This window comes from Asparagus officinalis, chromosome 6, assembly GCF_001876935.1.
Source record: "Asparagus officinalis chromosome 6, Aspof.V1, whole genome shotgun sequence".
NCBI classification, from domain to species: Eukaryota; Viridiplantae; Streptophyta; class Magnoliopsida; order Asparagales; family Asparagaceae; genus Asparagus; species Asparagus officinalis.
This window is the reverse complement of record NC_033799.1, coordinates 3,429,744-3,454,312: the sequence shown is the minus strand read 5'-3', so window position 1 is coordinate 3,454,312 and position 24,569 is coordinate 3,429,744. Positions and strand designations below refer to the sequence as shown.

Genomic DNA, 24,569 nt, shown 5'->3' with positions numbered 1-24,569 from the left:
TTCAGGTGAAGCTCGAGCAGTTGAGCTCGAGCTTGGCGAACGCGATGGTGGCTCGCAGCAGCGATTTCTCATTTAATCTCCAGCTTTCAACAGTGGTTGAGGGAGATTTAAGAAGAGAGAGAGAAGATAGAAGAGGGGATTTACTGTGGGCATTAACACTGTAGCTACAGTGTTCATTTGAGAAATCTCAGTTTAGAGATTTGCTCTTGATTTGTAATTTCTTGTTAGATTAAATAAGAAATTGACTGTGTGGCTCCCGAGGACGTAGGCAGTTGCCGAACCTCGTAAATCTTGTGTACTGTTCTCTATTCTGCGTTTCTGTTGCATTAGGGATTTAGGCGTTAAATTCCCAACAGGTACGGGCATAGATACATGTTGAGTATGGGTATGGCATCAGGTAGAAGTACCCAGGTGACATATGGTTTATCATATCTCATCCATTTATTCTTTAAACGCACATGAGTTGTTTATAATGGTGCGTTCATCTAATAAGCAAACCCGCCAGAATCAGCACGATATGAAGTCAACTAAAACCAAACAGATTTGGATCAAGGTAACAACATGGTAAGTCAATATCCATATTCTCCATATACGAATTTGGATCAAATTTAGATATTAGTAGGGTATTACCAAATAGCACAGAAACCTGAATGGAAAGATGAGTTATACCTTAAATTTTATTTTCTCATCTGCAAAAATGTGATCGACATTTTATACCAAGATATCATATTATGTGACAATGGATGCCATTAAAAGATACATATATTCAGGCATAATCAGTATCTTCAGGAAGTTATTAGGATATCTAGGATTGTTTTCGATATTCATAGTTTAAGGGGATATTGGATACAAATATATCCACATACAAGAAAATGAGGATGAAACTGGATACTCATTGGATCATCAATATTCTTTGTACCCATAATTGAGATATTCTTCTATAATGATATGAAACTGGATACTCATTGGATCATCAATATTCTTTGTACCCATAATTGAGATATTCTTCTATAATGACTTTTATATTAGTATTAATGCTAAAATTTACTTTTGAGAATTTCTCTGACAAAAATATTGGCTTTGAAGTTCAAGGTTTCACATATCGTTTATTGGGGATTTATCGAATAGTCAATATCCATAATGGATAACGAAAATCGGAGATATATCAGAGATAAGTAGTATTCATCGGAGTGTCATATCGAAGGGTGTGCATGCATAATATAATATCCTAAAATATAATATTGAATAACATACAAACAAATAACAAGATAAACTGACCAACTATAGAAACTTAATGAAATATAAACATACCAAAATGTAAATGTACATGTTTAATATCACTAACCAAATGTAAATACACATGTTTAATATCACTAACCGATAATTCCAATATTTTTTACCGCTAAACTCAGTCGATTTATCAGCTTATTGCCACTTTATCGACGATATTTAATCCAAAATGATAACCAATTAAAATTTGAACTTATCACAACGGAATGGCCCCAAAACCGATAAATCACCGATAATATTGATTTGTCGGCCGATATTTAAAACCTTGTTGAAGTTAGTCATAGGCCGTGATCGACAACTTTTAGGAGACACTAAATCATTGTGGACAATCAAGTATAGAGAAGTTAATGAATAAGAAGAACAAGCAGGGAAACAGAGACACTAAATCATTGTGGACAATCAAGTATAGAGAAGTTAATGAATAAGAAGAACAAGCAGGGAAACACATTTACTATGTTATGCCTTTGATATGCATATAGAGAAGTTAATGAATAAGAAGAACAAGCAGGGAAACACATTTACTATGTTATGCCTTTGATATGCATTGAACCTTGGCAATTGAAGAAGAATCCAACCACTTCCATACAACCATGCATGCTTGTCAACAATAAGGACTAAAAAAATAGGCAATTGCATCCTACAAAATAAGTACGTATTACTATAGAAAACCACAAACATCATGCACAACATGAAACAGCGTCGCATCAAATTACATGCTAATATTACCAGTTAGGGGATCTCAAGAATACATACATATAAGACACCGTAACTTCTAAACAATTCTCTCTGAAAAAGGAAATAATCACAAATTGTGGAAATATGCACCAGCTGAAAGAAATAGTATAATTTATCAACTAACCTCGGGCTGAGAAGTGTTGTTCTGCTGCTTAAACATCTTCTTTATTGCCTCTTCTTTCTCATCTAGAAAGTCAAAGAAGCTATATATCATGTGAGAACAGCCCTTGCTTGAATCTGCAGGGTCTTTCTGCTTGCTTTTGAAGCGAATAAACTGCCGAATTGCCCTTAGAAGAAAAATGAGAAGAGCTCCAAAAGATACAACCCCGCAAACAAGAAATAATCCCCTAAAGCAGCTTAGCTCAAGTCGATAAGGATCAGAACTTTTTGCTGGTTTAGGAGTGCAATTGTTCTTGCACAACCATCGATCGTGAATCATCTGAAGTTGCCCATTCTCAGAAAGCTTCAATATAGCACTTGACAAGTCAATTGCAAGAGGAGAGCCTCTTGGAAATACCTGTTGTAGTTGCATAAAGATGAAAAGTATTTGTTATGCGCGCATATAAATTTGACAAGATATCAAGAAAATAAAAGGGGCCTAGCCTACCGACCACTCTTCTAGATTATCTGCTATGATTAAAGAGGACATTTTAACAAAGAAGACTTCTCAGTGTCTTTGTTGAAATTTCTAGAGCTTAAATTTAAATTTGTGACTTGTGTTAGCAATTTCAATGTTAAACTATCTGCTATGCTCATTATGCTTTATAATGTCTCTGTGTATCATTGTCAATAAATCCCGCTGGTTAAGCAAATTTCAGATGACATTGATATTAGGCAAAGATAATTAAGAAAAAATAATTATAATTTGGCAATAAATAATTCAAGATGGCACTGCTATGGATGATCTAAATCTTTTATTTAATACACAAGATGGACATAGGAACATAAGCAATCTTTATCTTCTGCTGCCAACTAAAATTTGAGATAAGCAGGATAGCAACACCTTTTATTGTATATAATGCATCTTCCTCTGATTATTTAATTTACTTTATCTCTTTATTAGCAATTTACTTTTTCCTTTAGTATAAGGTAGTTCTCCTAGGCCTACTCCCATCAAATCCCCTCACTTGTCTTTGTTGACGTATTTAGTGGTCTACGTCGTACATGGAAGAAAAAAGCACATCTCAATCGGTTATGTTCCATTTATTCTCAAAAGGAGAAACCATTACGTCTCTAAACCCCACAAATGCACTTATTTTTTATCCTATCTCTTAGCATGCATCCACAATATCATCATAGATTCATAACATTCTTACTTTTGCTACACTCATTTTTTCCACATTAGTTATGCACATCTTATCATGTCATTATACGCAAGCTCCAAAAATTCAAACTTTCAGCCTTAACTTGCTTGAAATTTTAGATCGATCTACCAGTAAAATAGCATGTGCTCATCATTGAACTTTCAGCCTTAACTTGCTTGAAATTTTAGATCGATCTACCAGTAAAATAGCATGTGCTCATCATTGAATTCAGTAAGCTACTTACAAATCCCCATCCCCTCCTTGTGAAAGGCTCTCCAACGAGGCCAAACCCATTAAACTTTTGCAAAAATATCTCAACATATGGAAGCTCATCTACAATTGCCGCCACCCCTCCACTTCTCTTGGGTCCAAGCCGTAGTGCTTTAGCATAATCTTCAGGAGTTCTAAGAGGAACAAGTCTCGAGGGACGAATCTTGAGAACGTCTATCATATAGACTCGAGCAAATGATGATTCTTGAAAACCGATAGGCTCATTAGTGGCAATCAAACTATCGATTCCACTTATTGGAGATGCTAGTTGTTGGATAGTAAGGAACGACGTCAAGCTTGCTGTGTAGCTAGATGTAATCACCAACAGCAAAAAGAACCATACCACCATCACGAAACGCCCAAGAAAGGTCACAGTATTTTCTTCTGAAAAGAGTGGAGAAAGTATATATAATTAATATGCATAAGATGTGCTGTGTAGCTTATTAATGAAAAAGAACATATAGTGTATTGTAATTTAACTTACTCTGCGTGTGAAAAAGTGATGAGAAACTAAACCTGAAGAAGAAAAATTAAGAAAGTTAGGTTCTAATGAAATAAAATTTTATGGAAATTTTATGTAACAAGTCACGAAGAAGCAACTCTTCCATTTGCATGCATGTGTGTCTATGTTGAGCAGAAAAAAAGGGATACCAAATATCTTTAGATACATATTTCTACTTTCTAAATGGAGAATTTGGAAGTTTGATTTCTTACTTTCAATGATTGACGAACTTGGTGATTAGTAAATTTGTGAATTTTGATGCAAATTTACGGGATATGGAAGCAAAGTTTTGTTTGTGAATTCTCTAGAATCTTCCCTGAGTTACTTGAATGAGCCTTAAACCAGGTAATTTGGTGATAGTTGTGGTATGTTTTTGCAGATTAGAACATTTATGGTATTTGTTTCTAATAAAAATAGTTTAATTTTTGTAGAAAAATCCTAATAGCTCACGATGATTGCGAAATTGACCCTAAATTTTTAAGCAGAACCAGCATTCATTTCAAATAAAACAGTAAGGCTTACAAGAATATAGTTAGACATTGTCGCTTGGGTGGTCCCCTAAAATCGCTGTTCACCCGATGCTCAAGTAGCCAAACAACAGCCCCGATGAGTAAGAAGTATGCTCCAATCACACACCACATGTCTAAAGAAAAAGGCCTGAGAAAACTCCAAGCACTTGATTTGATAGTTTTTACTGGTACCACTATGACAAGTCCAGAAGTGATATAAGGTTGAGTGAAGTCCACAATTTTAGTTCTATTCTTGGCTATAGTAATGTCTCCAACACCCGCATCCATGGTCTACAACATATATTGTTAAAACCACATAAGGAAACAACCAGGGGAAAAAAAAGAAGAAGATTAAGTACATCTCGGTACCCCGTGGTATGGTGTAACTACACGGGTGGCCCTCAGGTCAGTGTATCCACACGAATAACTCTGACATTACTGAATGAGATTACATTAGTGAGCCTAACTAAAACAATCTTAGGGTTACTCGTGTAACCTCTATCTGTAATCTCAAGGTTATCATTGTACATATGTAAACTAAGGGTCACTAGTGTAATTACACCATGCCAAATGGTATCATGATGCAATAATCCAAAAAAAAAGGAAAAGAAAAAGAAAAAGATTAAGTGTGAAATCACAATTTAGGTGATAAGTTACCTGGTTTGCTACCATATTTACGAGTGTCCAAGAACTTGGACTGGTAATACCATCTCCAAAAGGTACATACTTATGGGGTATTGCATAAGGAACTAACTTAATTGCAGCTTCAAATACATCAATGCAGTATCCAGTGACTGTGTGATTGTCTAGAACAGTTGCAAATTCAACAAAACTCACTCTACGTGGAACCAAAATGAGTAGGGGCTTTTCGTTAGTGGCAGCAACCCAACCTCGTGGCGTTTTCGTATTCTCACCAGGCCAAGTAATATTACCAAGAACTTGTTTTGCTCTCAAATTTCTCTCATCATTTTCATGTAAAGAATTTGGTAGAGAAATGCTCAGTCCAAAATGACTAGTCCAGTAACCAACTGTATGAACTATATTTCGACCAATGTTGATTATTTGATATGCGCCACCTTTGAGGTTCCGATTTTTATCAAATTGAATCTGACCGGTTATGCCAGTAAAATTCAGAAGTAACAACTTTTGAAGTAAGAGATACCCGTCATCAAAGGATTTGAATTGATCGAAATGAATTTTTCCATTCATGTTGACAAGCTCATTGTTAGAAGAAAATGTTACATTTCCAGAGTCCCTAAGTAAATCATCAATGGCACGGGCAACTGCCCAAACTGTGTCATATGCATAAAACCCATATGCATTAACTTTAGAAGTTACCATGCCTTTTTTGTGTAATTCTTCCCATTTAGACATAAAACCATTTTTTTGGCTAGATACAGGAACGTATTGACAAAAACCTACAATCCCTTGAAGATGATTAAGTGTGTTGAGCAAATTTGATTCTGATGAACCTAAAGCAGTGCAAAACCAATCTGTAACTAGCCAAACATACTCATCGGTCATCATATTTAGTTGCTGAGCTACTGAAAAAATGTCAAGACCAGAATCTGGTGAAGCATGTACCACATAAACCCGAGGTCCAATAACTCTAGAATTACGCAGAGCTTCTGTCATTTTGTCCTGAGAAATTTCCATCGGTAAAGCAATTTTATAGATCTTCGACGTGCTGTTAGCAAGTTCATCATCCAAATAATCTATTCCATTTCTACCAAACTCATTATCGACATAAATTGCAATTACTTGTCTCCACCCGTAGTAATGAATTAAATTTGCCACTGCTTTCATCTGGTAGGAGTCACTTGGTGTCATGCGGAGGAAGAAGGGATATTGAAGGGAAGAGAGGGTTGGATCTGTGGCTGCAAAGGACACTAGAGGAATTTGAAGACCATTTGAAATAAAAGAAATCATGTGGGCTGTTGTTGAAACCTGTGGGCCAACGATTGCAACTGCTTCTCGATCCAGAATCTTCAGAGCTGAAATTTGCACAATAAGAAGTATTCAAGATATGTATACACAAGTGTCTTCAGATGTACAAAACAACAACAACGTTTTGATCGGAACAACAAATGACTTATAATAGTTAAGACATTCATGTAAACAAGCAAGGAATTTAAAATACATCATGAATTATTAATTTTTGATAAAATTAAAATGTAATTGATATTTTCTTTATTTTTTATGATAGTATCTGTTGTCTTATTTTACAGGTTTCAGCCTTCCTAAAATGCAAGAACTTTTTTATGTAGCCCTACAACCTTAATGGTAGGCTGAAAATTCAATATTTATAAAAATATTGTGTACGTGTGCATGTTTGTATGTCTTGCGTTTTATCTGCGACTCTGCGCATATAAAAATTGTCTTGAGATAAACAAAAATATATTACGTAAAAAAGGTTTACTCCTTCCAATTTGTGCACATTCAGAAGTTATATTCTGAAACAAAAATATATTACGTAAAAAAGGTTTACTCCTTCCAATTTGTGCACATTCAGAAGTTATATTCTGAGTTTGTGAAAGGTTACCATTAAGAAGTAGCATGACGACTTGTTACCAATGTCAGTTGTGTGATAAACGACGCTTATTTCTGTTGTGCAATTTAGTAACTAAAATGAGTGGAAAGTAGAACAAGTAAAAATTGGTCCACTACATGAGATCTTGAGGAAATTTGATTTCCTCGCCGCATTTTGAGTCTTTAAACCCCTTAGATTTCATTTTATATCACTTATGCAACTTTACACTTCACATTAGCCATCTCATAAATACGCTAATGATGGAAACGGATGAATTTGGTACAAGGATGTAAAGGCTTGTATAATGGAATCTAAGCTTAAGAAGACATGTGAGCAAGAAGATAGAAGTAAACTAATATATGTAGAATTACGCAAGCTTTTCAGGAGTATGACATATCACAAAACCAGTCTGACAGTTAAATCGTTTACTACTATTTTGGAATATGAATGTGTACCACTGTAAATCCTACTCAATAGTATATATTGCAGATGGAAGCCAAAATATTTTTACATCTTACTTATCATCTTCAATAACAGAATGATAATACTGTTGAAGGGAACATTACCTCCAATTGCTCCCAGAAAAGCATTACAATTAGAGTTCATCATAATCAAGTTTAACCGAGTCCCAGCAAGAACATTTTTATCTGAATTGACATCATGAACTGCAGTTTCAATTGCTGCCTTTGCAACTCTGCCGATGACCGAATCATAAGCTAATATAGCTCCAATATTGACAACCCCGGGCCTTTCGCAGTTGAAGGAATCATTCCAGCCCAATATCAGAACAAGAAAAAGTCCAAGCTTTGGAAAATCCATCAATTGAGGCCTCATTCCAAAAACCCAGAACAAATACTGCTAAGTGACGAATTGGAGAAGTTTCATTTCCAGCTGGAGTCAACTTCTGGGGAAAGGAAAAGAAAAAAAAAAGGAAAAATCACAGGCATCAGCTAAAACCATCACCTTGCAGGTCAAGAAGAACAGAAATGAGGAGCTACAAGATTGAAATAAAAACTTAATTCACGAAGTGCAAAGGGCCCATTTTCAGATAAAGCTCAAATCTACACCTGAATTTAGAAGACCCACATGAAAACCGCCAAAGATGGAAACTTTAAGATACTAAACCCCTCAATATAAGAAATCACTTCAGGCTAGAAAATAGTAGTAAAGGAGGAGCCTTTGAGCCCCAGTACTCATAAAAAAGTACTGGAAATAACAAAATCAGGATCTTTGAAGGATGAACAAGGATGGCTTTCAAGATAGGCAATAAAGGCCTCATGTGGAATATACGCTTAGTGGTAATAATTGTAAATTCTGAAAAAGACCCAGATGAGAAGAGAGCAAGCACTGAGAATTGCTCAGCCAGATACCGCAGAAAGTGACAAGAGGAAAGACAACCGTGAGGGAGATATTTCAGCGGACAAATTTTGAAGACAAAAATCTTTATAAATTTGTTTTAAAAAAATGATCTTTTTTAAAAATATTTACGAAAATAATGAAAAAATATCAAAAAATTTAGGAGATTTTAAAAAAATGATCTTTTTTAAAAATATTTACGAAAATAATGAAAAAATATCAAAAAATTTAGGAGATTTTAAATGCCGGTGATGTTTAAGGCCAGACCTTTTTAAAAACTTATTTTTAAAAATATTTAAGAAAATGTTAAAAAGCATCAAAAACTTCAAGATTTTTAAATCACATGAAGTTTAAGGCATCATAAATGAGGTCTTAAACTTCATGCGATTTAAAATCTCTGGTTAGAACTGGGTCGAAAATGACAAATATTTTCAAAAGGGATTGTTTTTGAAAATAAGTTTTTAGAAGGGTCTATTTTGAAAATTCTTCCTATTTCAGTGGTGAATAATGAGGGAGATAGAAAAGAGGCCCGCGGACCCGTTGGCGCGTGCGAGCTGTGGGACCCACCGAGTGTAACGTGCTATTTGGCTCAAACCACTACCAAAATCGACTAGCTGATGTTACACTTGAATCTTTAGCTTCACTATATAAACATTTAAATATCTTAATCTCTCACTGATGTGGACTATAACTTTGGGTCGGTGGGATGTCACGTTTTACCCCACCTTACAAAGGCGATGTCCTCGTCGCGGCATGACAATTAGCACATCCCAGGCTACCAGACGATGTGGACTCTAGAGGTAGCTCCTACGGGCTCTAGAGGTGGCTCCCATCACACAGTGTAGCACTTAGCATCGCATAGTTGTTAGCTCCACACTTCCGGTTGGCAACTGCTCTTATACCATTTTGTCACACCCCGGGCCCATGTGTCACTTTTAATATGTTGGGTGGGTCATGGAAAGCGTCTTTACTTGTCATGGACTTGAGGAAGCATCCTACATTTTCTTAGTAGTAGAGTTGAAGCATCATTTACCATGTTTGTTTCAATCTGAGGGAGACATTATCAGGTGGATTCTCCACTGAAGAATTGATAGTCTAAAGGATTTGATGATATTTTGACATTTTGGACCACAACTTGTGCAGTGTATAGGATGGTTTAACAGCTTTTAACCTGTACTTTATATATATATAAAAACAGGTCATGTAAAAATATACTAGTAGATAAGGAAATTATAGATACTGGTAACATGCATTTAACCTGTACTTTATATATATATATATATATAAAACAGGTCATGTAAGCACCCTCTGCATGAACTATAATACCGAAAACTCCCGTTGTAATCTGCAAAATAATTGCCGATAGGCTGTACCATGGCGAAGTTGAATTTATTCAGATAAGTGAGATTTTTTTGACAATTTTCAGGAGGTTTATTTGCAACAATAGATTTTCAGCCCGGGGGACTACATGCAATAATAGAACTAGGAATAGCTAGCTCAATTCTGGTGATAGTAAGGGGTTCTATCCGCATTCAACCCAATTGTGAAAATTAAAATGCCAACACGGCAACACCATCCATCCTGATCTGCAAATTATAAAGTCTGTGTACAGTGAAGGCCAATTTGGAGCCACCCAAATCACTTAATCTGAATATTGAAACGCTCAAAGACTCCCAAGTTACATAGCACAGTTTTCCTTGACTATCACATAAATCAGTTCCTTGATGGCATAAACTTATTCTTATATACATAAGAGTTCTGACGTTTGGAATTTTAAGTACGATGCCACTGTAAACTGATTTATGTACCTACAAATTGCTGACAGTAATAGGGTCGTTCTGCGGCTGCTTAAGCATGTTCTTGATTGCTTCTTCTTTCTCGCCGATGAAGTCGAAAAACCTGTACACGGCATGCGAACAGCAGCCTGTGCTTGAAACTTCCACAGGATGTCTATGCTGCTTGTTGAATCGAATAAATTTGCCTGATTGCTCTGAGAAGAAACAGAATGTTGGGAATTTACCTCGAAACCCCTAAGACAGCAGAAACGCAGTATAGAGAAAAGTACATCAAGTTTTTACGAGGTTCGGCAACTACCTACGTCCTCGGGAGCCACACAGTAGATTTCTTATTAACCAACAAGAAATTACAAAGCAAGAGCAGATCTCAAACTTGAGATCTCTCAATAAATACAAATTAATACTATAGCTTATCGCAGAGAGGTTAGGGATAATTCCAATGATTCTAGAGAGGTTAGGGATAATTCCAATACTTTTTACCGCTAAACTCAGCCGATTTATCAGCTTATCGCAGCTTTATCGCCAGTATTTACCCCAAAATGATAACCAATTAAAATTTGAACTAATCATAACGGAAGGCCCCAAAACCGAAAAATCGCCGATAATATCGATTTATCGGCCGATATTTAAAACCTTGTTGAAGTTAGTCATAGGCCGTGATCGGCAACATTTAAGAGACACTAAATCATTGTGGACAATCAAGTATAGAGAAGTTAATGAATAAGAAGAACAAGCAGGGAAACAGAGACACTAAATCATTGTGGACAATCAAGTATAGAGAAGTTAATGAATAAGAAGAACAAGCAGGGAAACACATTTACTATGTTATGCCTTTGATATGCGTATAGAGAAGTTAATGAATAAGAAGAACAAGCAGGGAAACACATTTACTATGTTATGCCTTTGATATGCGTTGAACCTTGGCAATTAAAGAAGAATCCAAACACTTCCATACAACCATGCATGCTTGTCAACAATAAGGACTAAAAAAATAGGTAATTGCATTCTACAAAATAAGTACGTATTACTATAGAAAACCACAAACATCCTGTACAACATGTACAACATGAAACAGCGTCGCATCAAATTACATGCTAATATTACCAGTTAGGGGATCTCAAGAATACATACATATAAGACACCGTAACTTCTAAACAATTCTCTCTGAAAAAGGAAATAATCACAAATTGTGGAAATATGCACCAGCTGAAACAAATAGTATAATTTATCAACTAACCTCGGGCTGAGAGGTATTGTTCTGCTGCTTAAACATCTTCTTTATTGCCTCTTCTTTCTCATCTAGAAAGTCAAAGAAGCTATATATAATGTGAGAACAGCCCTTGCTTGAATCTGCAGGGTCTCTCTGCTTGCTTTTGAAGCGAATAAACTGCCGAATTACCCTTAGAAGAAAAATGAGAAGAGCTCCAAAAGATACAACCCCACAAACAAGAAATAATCCCCAAAAGCCGTGTAGCTCAAGCCGATAAGGATCAGAACTTTTTGCTGGTTTAGGAGTGCAATTGTTCTTGCACAACCATCGATCGTGAATCATCTGAAGTTCCCCATTCTCAAAAAGCTTCAATATAGCACTTGACAAGTCAATTGCAAGAGGAGAGCCTCTTGGAAACACCTGTTGTAGTTGCATAAAGATGAAAAGTATTTGTTATGCGCGCAAATAAATTTGACAAGATATCAAGAAAATAAAAGGGGCCTAGCCTACCAACCACTCTTGTAGATTATCTGCTAAGATTAAAGAGGACATTTTAACAAAGAAGACCTTTTCTCAGTGTCTTTGTTGAAATTTCTAGAGCTTAAATTTGAATTCGTGACTTGTGTTAGCAATTTCAATGTTAAACTACCTGCTATGTTCATTATGCTTTATAATGTCTCTGTGTATCATTGTCAATAAATCCCGCTGGTTAAGCAAATTTCAGATGACATTGATATTAGGGCAAAGATAATTAAGAAAAATAATTATAATTTGGCAATAAATAATTCAAGATGGCATTGCTATGGATGATCTAAATCTTTTATTTAATACACAAGATGGACATAGGAACATAAGCAATCTTTATCTTCTGCTGCCAACTAAAATTTGAGATAAGCAAGATAGCAACACCTTTTATTGTATACAATGCATCTTCCTCTGATTATTTAATTTACTTTATCTCTTTATTAGCAATTTACTTTTTCCTTTAGTATAAGGTAGTTCTCCTAGGCCTACTCCCATCAAATCCCCTCACTTGTCTTAGTTGATGTATTTAGTGGTCTACGTAGTACATGGAAGAAAAAAGCACATCTCAATCGGTTGTGTTCCATTTATCCTCAAAAGGAGAAACCATTAAGTCTCTAAACCCCACAAATCGTTTTCTAATAAGTCTTGTGACTTATCTTCTTTGTCTCAAGCCTATGTTTTTTACAAATTATCACAAAATCAATTACTTAACAAGTATCATTTGAGATCTGTACTTCAATATCAGGGTACCTATCCTTTTCTTAGTGATATAATCAAGGCTTGGTCCGATCAAGCTGCTGAGTATTGGAAACAAGCTATAGCGCTTACTCCAGGTAATTATATTGTAGCACATAATTGGTTGAAGATCACGAGGCGTTTCGAATAAAACCACTCGTTAATTCATTAAAATGAATTTTTGTTTCTTATCCTATCTCTTAGCATGCATCCACAATATCATCATAGATTCATAACATTCTCACTTTTGCTACACTCATTTTTTAAACATTAGTTATGCACATTTTATCATGTCATTATATGCAAGTTCCAAAAGTTCAAACTTTCAGCCTTAACTTGCTTGAAATTTTAGATCGATCTACCAGTAAAATAGCATGTGCGCATAATTGAATTCAGTAAGCTACTTACAAATCCCCATCCCCTCCTTGTGAAAGGCTCTCCAACGAGGCCAAACCGCTACTTACAAATCCCCATCCCCTCCTTGTGAAAGGCTCTCCAACGAGGCCAAACCCATTAAACTTTTGTAAAAATATCTCAACATATGGAGGCTCATCTACAATTGCCGCCACCCCTCCACTTCTCTTGGGTCCAAGCCGTAGTGCTTTAGCATAATCTTCAGGAGTTCGAAGAGGAACAAGTCTCGAGGGACGAATCTTGAGAACGTCTATCATATAGACTCGAGCAAATGATGATTCCTGAAAACCGATAGGCTCATTAGTGGCAATCAAGCTATCGATTCCACTTATTGGAGATGCTAGTTGTTGGATAGTAAGGAACGACGTCAAGCTTGCTGTGTAGCTAGATGTAATCACCAACAGCAAAAAGAACCATACCACCATCACAGAACGCCCAAGAAAGGTCACGGTATTTTCTTCTGAAAAGAGTGGAGAAAGTATATATAATTAATATGCATAAGATGTGCTGTGTAGCTTATTAATGAAAAAGAACATATAGTGTATTGTAATTTAACTTACGCTGCGTGTGAAAAAGTGATGAGAAACTAAACCTGAAGAAGAAAAATTAAGAGAGTTAGGTTCTAATGAAATTAAATTTTACGGAAATTTTATGTAACAAGTCACGAAGAAGCAACTCTTCCATTTGCACATGCGTGTCTATGTTGAGCAAAAAAAAAGGGATACCAAATATCTTTAGATACATATTTCTACATTCTAAATGGAGAATTTGGAAGTTTGATTTCTTACTTTCAATGATTGACGAACTTGGTGATTAGTAAATTTGCGAATTTTGATGCAAATTTACGGAATATGGAAGCAAAGTTTTGTTTGTGAATTCTCTAGAATCTTCCCCGAGTTACTTGAATGAGCCTTAAATCAGGTAATTTGGTGATAGTTGTGGTATGTTTTTGCAGATTAGAACATTTATGGTATTTGTTTCAAATAAAAATAGTTTAATTTTTGTAGAAAACGCCTAATAGCTCACGATGATTGTGATATTGACCCTATATTTTTAAGCAGAACCAGCATTCATTTCAAATAAAACAGTAAGGCTTACAAGAATATAGTTCGACATTGTCGCTTGGGTGGTCCCCTAAAATCGCTGTTCACCCGATGCTCAAGTAGCCAAACAACAGCCCCGATGAGTAAGAAGTATGCTCCAATCACACACCACATGTCTAAAGAAAAAGGCCTGAGAAAACTCCAAGCACTTGATTTAATAGTTTTTACTGGTACCACTATGACAAGTCCAGAAGTGACATAAGGTTGAGTGAAGTCCACAAGTTTAGTTCTATTCTTGGCTATAGTAATGTCTCCAACACACGCATCCATGGTCTACAACATATATCGTTAAAACCACATAAGGAAACCACCAGGGGTGTTCATCTCGGTACCCCGTGGTATGGTGTAACTACACGGGTGGCCCTCAGGTCAGTGTATCCAGACGAATAACTCTGACATTAGTGAATGAGATTACATTAGTGAGCCTAACTAAAACAATCTTTGGGTTACTCGTGTAACCTCAATCTGTAATCTCAAGGTTATCAGTGTAGATATGTAAACTTAGGGTCACCAGTGTAATTACACCATGCCACATGGTATCATGATGCAATAATCGAAAAAAAAAGATAAAAAAGAAAAAGATCAAGTGTGAAATCACAATTTAGGTGATAAGTTACCTGGTTTGCTACCATATTTACGAGTGTCCAATAACTTGGAGTGGTAATACCATCTCCAAAAGGTACATACTTATGAGGTATTGCATAAGGAACTAACTTAATTGCAGCTTCAAATACATCAATGCAGTATCCAGTGACTGTGTGATTGTCTAGAACAGTTGCAAATTCAACATAACTCACTCTATGTGGAACCAAAATGAGTAGGGGCTTTTCGTTAGTGGCAGCCACCCAACCTCGTGGTGGTTTCGTATTCTCACCTGGCCAAGTAATATTACCAAGACCTTGGTTTGATCTCAAATTTCTCTCATCATTTTCGTGTAAAGAATTTGGTAGAGAAATGCTCAGTCCAAAATGACTGGTCCAGTAACCAACTGTATGAATTATATTTCGACCAATGTTGATTATTTGATATGCGCCACCTTTGAGGTTCCGATTTTTATCAAATTGAATCTGACCGGTTATGCCAGTAAAATTCAGAAGTAACAACTTTTGAAGTAAGAGATACCCGTCATCAAAGGATTTGAATTGATCGAAATGAATTTTTCCATTCATGTTGACTAGCTCATCGTTAGAAGAAAATGTTACATTTCCAGAGTCCCTAAGTAAATCATCAATGGCACGGGCAACTGCCCAAACTGTGTCATATGCATAAAACCCATATGCATTAACTTTAGAAGTTACCATGCCTTTTTTGTGTAATTCTTCCCATTTAGACATAAAACCATTTTTTTGGCTAGATACAGGAACGTATTGACAAAAACCTATAATCCCTTGAAGATGATTAAGTGTGTTGAGCAAATTTGATTCTGATGAACCTAAAGCAGTGCAAAACCAATCTGTAACTAGCCAAACATACTCATCGGTCATCATATTTAGTTGCTCAGCTACTGAAAAAATGTCAAGACCAGAATCTGGTGAAGCATGTACCACATAAACCCGAGGTCCAATAACTCTAGAATTACGCAGAGCTTCTGTCATTTTGTCACGAGAAATTTCCATTGGTAAAGCAATTTTATAGATCTTCGACATGCTGTTAGCAAGTTCATCATCCAAAGAATCTATTCCATTTCTACCAAACTCATTATCGACATAAATTGCAATTACTTGTCTCCACCTGTAGTAATGAATTAAATTTGCCACTGCTTTCATCTGGTAGGAGTCACTTGGTGTCATGCGCAGGAAGAAGGGATATTGAAGGGAAGAGAGGGTTGGATCTGTGGCTGCAAAGGACACTAGAGGAATTTGAAGACCATTTGAAATAAAAGAAATCATGTTGGCTGTTGCTGAAACCTGTGGGCCAACGATTGCAACTGCTTCTCGATCCAGAATCTTCAGAGCTGAAAATTTGCACAATAAGAAGTATTCAAGATATGTATACACAAGTGTCTTCAGATGTACAAAACAACAACAATGTTTTGATCGGAACAACAAATAACTTATAATAGTTAAGACATTCGTGTAAACAAGCAAGGAATTTAAAATACATCATGAATTATTAATTTTTGATAAAATTAAAATGTAATTGATATTTTTCTTTATTTTTTATGATAGTATCTGTTGTCTTATTATTTACAGGTTTCATCCTTCCTAGAATGCAAGAACTTTTTTATGTAGCCCTACAACCTTAATGGTAGGCTGAAAATTCAACATTTATAAAAATATTGTGTACGTGTGCATGTTTGTATGTCTTGTGTTTTATCTGTGACTCTGCGCATATAAAAATTGTCTTGAGACAAACAAAAATATATTACGTAAAAAAGGTTTACTCCTTCCAATTTGTGCACATTCAGAAGTTATATTCTGAGTTTGTGAAAGGTTACCATTAAGAAGTAGCATGACGACTTGTTACCAATGTCAGTTGTGTGATAAACGACGCTTATTTCTGTTGTGCAATTTAGTAACTAAAATGAGTGGAAAGTAGAACAAGTAAAAATTTGTCCACTACTTGAGGAAATTTGATTTCCTCACCGCATTTTGAGTCTTTAACCCCCTTAGATTTCATTTTATATCACTTATGCAACTTTACACTTCACAATAGCCATCTCATAAATACCCTAATGATGGAAACAGATGAATTTGGTACAAGGATGTAAAGGCTTGTATAATGGAATCTAAGCTTAAGAAGACATGTGAGCAAGAGATGAATTTGGTACAAGGATGTAAAGGCTTGTATAATGGAATCTAAGCTTAAGAAGACATGTGAGCAAGAAGATAGAAGTAAACTAATATATGTAGAATTGTATAATGGAATCTAAGCTTAAGAAGACATGTGAGCAAGAAGATAGAAGTAAACTAATATATGTAGAATAACGCAAGCTTTTCAGCAGTATGACATATCACAAAACCAGTCTGACAGTTAAATCATTTACTACTATTTTGGAATACGAATGTGTACCACTGTAAATCCTACTCAATAGTATATATTGCAGATGGAAGCCAAAATATTTTTACATCTTACTTATCATCTTCAATAACAGAATGATAATACTGTTGAAGGGAACATTACCTCCAATTGCTCCCAGAAAAGCATTACAATTAGAGTTCATCATAATCAAGTTTAACCGAGTCCCAGCAAGAACATTTTTATCTGAATTGACATCATGAACTGCAGTTTCAATTGCTGCCTTTGCAACTCTGCCGATGACCGAATCATAAGCTAATATAGCTCCAATATTGACAACCCCGGGCCTTTCGCAGTTGAAGGAATCATTCCAGCCCAATATCAGAACAAGAAAAAGTCCAAGCTTTGGAAAATCCATCAATTGAGGCCTCATTCCAAAAACCCAGAACAAATACTGCTAAGTGACGAATTGGAGAAGTTTCATTTCCAGCTGGAGTCAACTTCTGGGGAAAGGAAAAGAAAAAAAAAAGGAAAAATCACAGGCATCAGCTAAAACCATCACCTTGCAGGTCAAGAAGAACAGAAATGAGGAGCTACAAGATTGAAATAAAAACTTAATTCACGAAGTGCAAAGGGCCCATTTTCAGATAAAGCTCAAATCTACACCTGAATTTAGAAGACCCACATGAAAACCGCCAAAGATGGAAACTTTAAGATACTAAACCCCTCAATATAAGAAATCACTTCAGGCTAGAAAATAGTAGTAAAGGAGGAGCCTTTGAGCCCCAGTACTCATAAAAAAGTACTGGAAATAACAAAATCAGGATCTTTGAAGGATGAACAAGGATGGCTTTCAAGATAGGCAATAAAGGCCTCATGTGGAATATACGCTTAGTGGTAATAATTGTAAATTCTGAAAAAGACCCAGATGAGAAGAGAGCAAGCACTGAGAATTGCTCAGCCAGATACTGCAGAAAGTGACAAGAGGAAAGACAACCGTGAGGGAGATATTTCAGCGGACAAATTTTGAAGACAAACCTCTTTATAAATTTATTTTAAAAAAATGATCTTTTTTAAAAATATTTACGAAAATAATGAAAAAATATCAAAAAATTTAGGAGATTTTAAATGCCGGTGATGTTTAAGGCCAGACCTTTTTAAAAACTTATTTTTAAAAATATTTAAGAAAATGTTGAAAAGCTTCAAAAACTTCACGATTTTTAAATCACATGAAGTTAAAGGCATCATAAATGAGGTCTTAAACTTCATGCGATTTAAAATCTCTGGTTAGAACTGGGTCAAAAATGACAAATATTTTCAAAAGGGATTGTTGTTTGAAAATAAGTTTTTAGAAGGGTCTATTTTGAAAATTCTTCCTATTTCAGTGGTGAATAATGAGGGAGATAGAAAAGAGGCCCGCGGACCGTTGGCGCGTGCGAGCTGTGGGACCCACCGAGTGTAACGTGCTATTTGGCTCAAACCATTACCAAAATCGACTAGCCGATGTTACACTTGAGTTTTTAGCTTCACTATATAAACATTTAAATATCTTATTCCCTCACCGATGTGGGACTATAACTTTGGGTCAGTGGGATGTCACATTTTACCCCACCTTACAAAGGCGATGTCCTCGTCGCAGCATGACAATTAGCACATCCCAGGCTACCAGACGATGTGGAGTCTAAAGGTAGCTTCTACGGGCACTAGAGGTGGCTCCCATCGCATAGTAGTTAGCACCACACTTCCGGTTGGCAACTGCTCTTATACCATTTTGTCACGCCCCTGGACCAAGTGTCTCTTTTAATAGGTTGGGTGGGTCATGGAAAGCGTCTTTACTTGTCATGGACTTGAGGAAGCATCCTACATTTTCTTAGTAGTAGAGTTGAAGTATCATTTACCATGTTTGTTTCAATCTGAGGGAGACATTATCAGGTGGATTCTCCACTGAAGAATTGATAGTCTACAGGATTTGAGGATATTTTGACATTTTGGACCACAACTTGTGCAGTGTATAGGATGGTTTAACAGCTTTTAACCTGTACTTTATATATATATAAAAACAGGTCATGTAAAAATATACTAGTAGATAAGGAAATTATAGATACTAGTAGCATGCATTTAACCTGTACTTTATATATATAAAAAAACAGGTCATGTAAGTGCCCTCTGCAGGAACTATAATACCGAAAACTCCCATTGCATTCTGCAAAATAATTGCTGATAGGCTGTACCATGGCGAACTTGAATTTATTCAGATAAAGTGAGATTTTTTTGACAATTTTCAGGAGGTTTATTTGCAACAATAGATTTTCAGCCCGGGGGACTACCTGCAATAATAGAACTAGGAATAGCTAGCTCAATTCTGGTGATAGTAAAGGGTTCTATCCGCAATTAACCCAATTGTGAAAATTAAAATGCCAACACCATCCATCCTGATCTGCAAATTATAAAGCCTGTGTACAGTGAAGGCCAATTTGGAGCCACCCAAATCACTTACCTGAATATTGAAACGCTCAAAGACTCCCAAGTTACATAGCATAGTTTTCCTTGACTATCACATAAATCAGTTCCTTGATGGCATAAACTTATTCTCATATACATAAGAGTTCTGACGTTTGGACTCACTGAGGAAATTCACCTTGCAACGAGTTCGAAAAAGATTATGCCTTTATGGGTCCTCAGCCATCCTTTCAGTTGCCAACATCATTCTGCGCACTACACTCACCTTGCGCTCGTCCTCGTCATACACATCATCAGGATTGACCATATGGTGTTCGACCACAGTCTCAAGCTCTCCTTCCTCGCTGTCCTCCCTTTCAACCATATTAACTCTACCACGGTTAGGACAATTATTAGATAGGTGCCCCGTCTGTTGACAACGATAGCATTTATTCTCATGACTCCGAGCATAGGGATTATTAACGTGTCGATTTGGCTGAACTCCTCTCGTTTGGTTCTAGAAATTCTGCTGATTCTGCAAACCTCGATTCCCTTGCTTAATTTGCTGAGTCTGTCTTATCATATGCGTCCTTTTGAGTAGTGTTCTGATTTTCAGTCTGCTTATACCCTATATTCTGACCTCGTGACGACTCACTAAATCTCTTGTAATTGGACTGATATCTATTGGGACGGGTGAGTTGCGCTCCCACCTTCATAGCACGATTAATTGCTTCATCCACGCTATATATGGTTATCAACTGCACTTGATCCTTGATCACGGTGCGAAGCCCACCGATGAACCTAGAAATCTATTGTCCATCTGTTTCGTTCAGGTTGTTCCGCGCTGATAGTCTATAAAACTCCTGGGTATATTGCCAGACTGTCAGATCCTCCTGTTTACAATCCTAAAATTTTTGATAAAGGATTTAATTATAATTCGTCGGAAGAAATCGTGGATATAGCGCCTCCCTCATACGTCTCCAAGTGCGAACATGTTGCTTGCCTTGACGCCTGCGATTGTTTTGAAATTTCTCCCACCAAGCAGAAGCTCCACTATGTAGTTTATAGGCTATGTATTTAGCCTGTAAATTATCAGCAATTCTCATCAGATCGAAATATTTCTCGACCTCAGCAAGCCAATCTAGAAAATCCTCCACATCAAGATTTTCGCTAAAGAAAGGGAGATCAGCCTTGATCTTCGGAATTCGATCATTGTACCAACCAGGAGCAATAAACTGGTCATTATTTGGACCGAAAGTTAGATCTTCCTCCCCTTCTGAATCTGAATCCAAACCAACCCTAGTCGGGGGATCGTGGGTTTAGCCTCGCCTCCAACAGGTCCTCCAGCCGGGGGAACTGCCCGTTGCCTAAGGTTATTCCCAATCTGCAACTTCCGAAGCGCCTCCATCATTAACTCATGTTACCGTGAGTGTTCTAGTTGCTTTTGCATCTGTTGTTGAATCAATTGGAGTGTTTGGACGATTATAATATTGAGATCATTGTTGTTCTCAGCCATTGTGCAAGATGAACCACGCTCTGATACCAACTGACGCAGCGGCGAAAACAAAGAAGCCTTACCACAAGGACTTCTTCCAAAAACTCAAGAAAACACACCAAAATTTTCTTCAAGAGAAGTTTTATTTAATTCGAAAATATTCCTTTGGGTTACATGAACTTTCTTAAATAGAAAAACAAACAAGACTCCTAGTAAGACTAGAATTACAAAGAAAAAGAAAATATCAAATCCTACCCTAAAAAGACTCCCTATAATAGAGGAAACAAATCATGAATCAAAATTGAATCTGTTTATCAAATCCTACCCTAAAAAGACTCCCTATAATAGAGGAAACAAATCATGAATCAAAATTGAATCTGTTTCCTAATCTAATTAAGACTCCCTATAATAGAGGAAACAAATCATGAATCAAAATTGAATCTGTTTCCTAATCTAATTTGACTATAGCATTGAATTTATTTTCTAATCTAAATTGACTTTAACTTTATTACCAAAAGTAAACTAAAAGCTGTTATTTTCGGATTTCAACCAAAAATGGGTACTACTGATGAGCTTCCGAATTGAAAGATATGATTGTTTCTTTGTGAAAGTCAATAATATGTATGAGTCGGCGTTTAGCTCGTGATTGTCTCACTCCTCCATAAAATTGTCCGTTAAGCGTCCTACATCAGTTATTTAGGGAAGGAAGGATCTGGTTCAAATTATGGTGAATAGATCTAAGTTTCAATGTCTATCTGTTATGGAAACAGGTAGTAAGAGATCAAAATCACCTAAAAATTTTAGACAAAATTTTGTTTTAGACCCTTTTAGGAATTTATTTTAAAAAAATCGATCCCTTTTAGATTTATTTGTAAATTTGGACCCAATTTCAACCAGGCGGCTGAAATTGGGTCGAATTTGCGAATAAAGTTGAAAAACTTCACGGGATTTAAAATCCCGTGAAGTTATGTCCTTAATTAATTAGCGCTAACAAAAAAGCTTGGCTCAGGCGGTAAACTTCTACTAAATCCCGTGAAGTTTATATTTAATAAATTTCATAAAATAAGTAGTTATGTGCAATGATAAGATTCGAACTCAGGACCACTTGAATGATTGAAGTTTAGGTTTATTTGAGCTAACCACTTGGCCAACTATGGCGACCATGTTATATTGAACTCTCCGGGATTTAAAGTCACGTGGAGTTTAACTTCACGAGATTTAGAATCCTGTGAAGTTTAATTAAGGACTAAACTTCACGGGATTCTAAATCCCGTAAAGTTTTTCAACTTTATTCGCAAATTTCAACCCAATTTCAGCCAAGTGGCTGAAACTTGATCGAAATTTGTAAAAAAAATCTGAAATGGGTCGAATTTTGGAAATAAATTCCTAAAAAGGTCTAAAACAAAAATTTGTCCTAAAAATTTCATTTGATTTCATAGAACAGACAGACATTTGCACATAACCCATATGCGCAATGAATAAGAGCAACTAACAAATTCAAGAGAGATAAAAAGGAAAAAATGAAACTGAGCAAGAGGTCTGCAGCCATAAATATCAACTACACAAGCCAAGTAATTTTACAACATTTTGTAGCACTTGCTTATAAAATGAAATATGAAAAGTTCAGTGATGAAAAGTTTCGTTTAGTGTGAACTACAAGTACCAATACATAAAGAAACAGATGCAGTTGAACAATAATATGGAAGCTCAACTCTCTGCAAAGGACTGGAAAAATGAAAGGTGATGTACCATTCATCAACTACAAAAGGGTCCAACAAACAAGCACTTATACATCCAAAAGAGTAGCACTATCTATGGAAGAATCAGTACAGTAATGTTTGGTGTAATTCCTGGATGTGAATTGGTCGTCTCTCTCACTATCTATGGAAGAATCAGTACAGTAATGTTTGGTGTAATTCCTGGATGTGAATTGGTCGTCTCTCTCATTTTCATGTCTCATGAGACAACTTTAATCTGCTGCATATAATCTCATTGAACAAAGTTTTCCATTTCAGAGCTCATGTTATGTGCTTAATTGGCAAAAGACTGGCCTTGAAAACATGTACGTATAATGAAAACTAAGAAAAAGTCACCTACTTCCAAACAACCGACTTCATGTATTTAAAATCCTTGTCTAGGCTAGACAGTATTTGCTGGGTATCAAATAATATTGTATAATGCAGAAAACCTCTATTTTGAAAATTATCTTAAGAGGACATACAAATAAAGTAAGCAACACCCATTTTGTCTCTCTCAAATAATACTTAATCATTAATATATGTTGCATAGAAACGGGTACGGGTACTATTAAAGTATAGGGCATGAGAAGTTTGTAAAAGGTAGTGTACGGGGACACAACTATATACATATGTTAGATTAATAATGTTTTCTCATTTACAAGTTATGAAAATTCCTATAACATTTTTATGTTTCTTTTGTTATGAAGAATATATTTTTTAAGAGGATGTTACCTATATTTTGAGTGTTTTAAATTAAAACATATTATTGTATAATTGAGCTCTCGTCCCAATAGATGTATCCACATATTCAAGAGTGTCCAACATAGTTTTGGTGCGGGTACGGACATAGGTACGTGTTGAGTACGGGTATGGCTTCAGCTAGAAGTACCCAGGTGACATATGGTTTATCATATCTCACCCATTAATTCTTTAAACGCACATGAGTTGTTTATAATGGTGCGTTCATCTAATAAGCAAACCCGGCAGAATCAGCAAGATATGAAGTCAACTAAAACCAAACAGATTTGGATCAAGGTAACAACATGGTAAGTCAATATCCATATTCTCTATATACGAATTTGGATCAGATTTGGATATTAGCAGGGTATTACCAAATAGTACAGAAACCTGAATGGAAAGATGAGTAATACCTTAACTTTTATTTTCTCATCTGCAAAAATGTAAAAATATGTAGGACAGAAGGAGATCGACATTTTATACCGAGATATCATATTATGTGACAATGGATGTCATTAAAAGATACATATATTCAGGCATAATCAGTATATTCAGGAAGGTATTAGGATATCTAGGATTGTTTTTGATATTCATAGTTTAAGGGGATATTGGATACAAATATATCCACATACAAGAAAATGAGGATGAAACTGGATACTCATTGGATCATCAATATTCTTTGTACCCATAATTGAGATATTCTTCTATAATGATTTTTACATTAGTATTAATACTAAAAATTATTTTTGAGAATTTCTCTGACAAAAATAATGGCTTTGAAGTTCAATGTTTTAAATATCGTTTATTGGGGATTTATCGAACAGTCAAAATCCATATTGGATAACGAAAATCGGGGATATATCAGGGATAAGTAGTATTCATCGGAGTGTCAGGGTATGCATGCATAATATAATATCCTAA

General features: G+C 35.8%; 2 protein-coding genes across 2 annotated transcripts; both read right to left on the bottom strand.

Annotated features, from left to right (window-relative positions):
- LOC109845537 (glutamate receptor 3.7-like) lies at window positions 1,924–8,522 on the bottom strand. The gene is made up of 7 exons (XM_020414797.1): window positions 8,208–8,522; window positions 7,707–8,044; window positions 5,268–6,604; window positions 4,624–4,901; window positions 4,084–4,115; window positions 3,574–3,983; window positions 1,924–2,542 (listed from the first exon to the last, which is right to left on the bottom strand). Exons 2-7 carry the CDS (start codon window positions 7,972–7,974, stop codon window positions 2,141–2,143), a joined length of 2,727 nt encoding a protein of 908 aa, XP_020270386.1. The 5' UTR covers window positions 7,975–8,044; window positions 8,208–8,522; the 3' UTR covers window positions 1,924–2,140.
- On the bottom strand, window positions 11,300–18,235 carry LOC109845538 (glutamate receptor 3.7-like). Its single transcript, XM_020414798.1, has 7 exons — window positions 17,904–18,235; window positions 17,403–17,740; window positions 14,897–16,233; window positions 14,275–14,552; window positions 13,737–13,768; window positions 13,227–13,636; window positions 11,300–11,922 (listed from the first exon to the last, which is right to left on the bottom strand). Exons 2-7 carry the CDS (start codon window positions 17,668–17,670, stop codon window positions 11,521–11,523), a joined length of 2,727 nt encoding a protein of 908 aa, XP_020270387.1. The 5' UTR covers window positions 17,671–17,740; window positions 17,904–18,235; the 3' UTR covers window positions 11,300–11,520.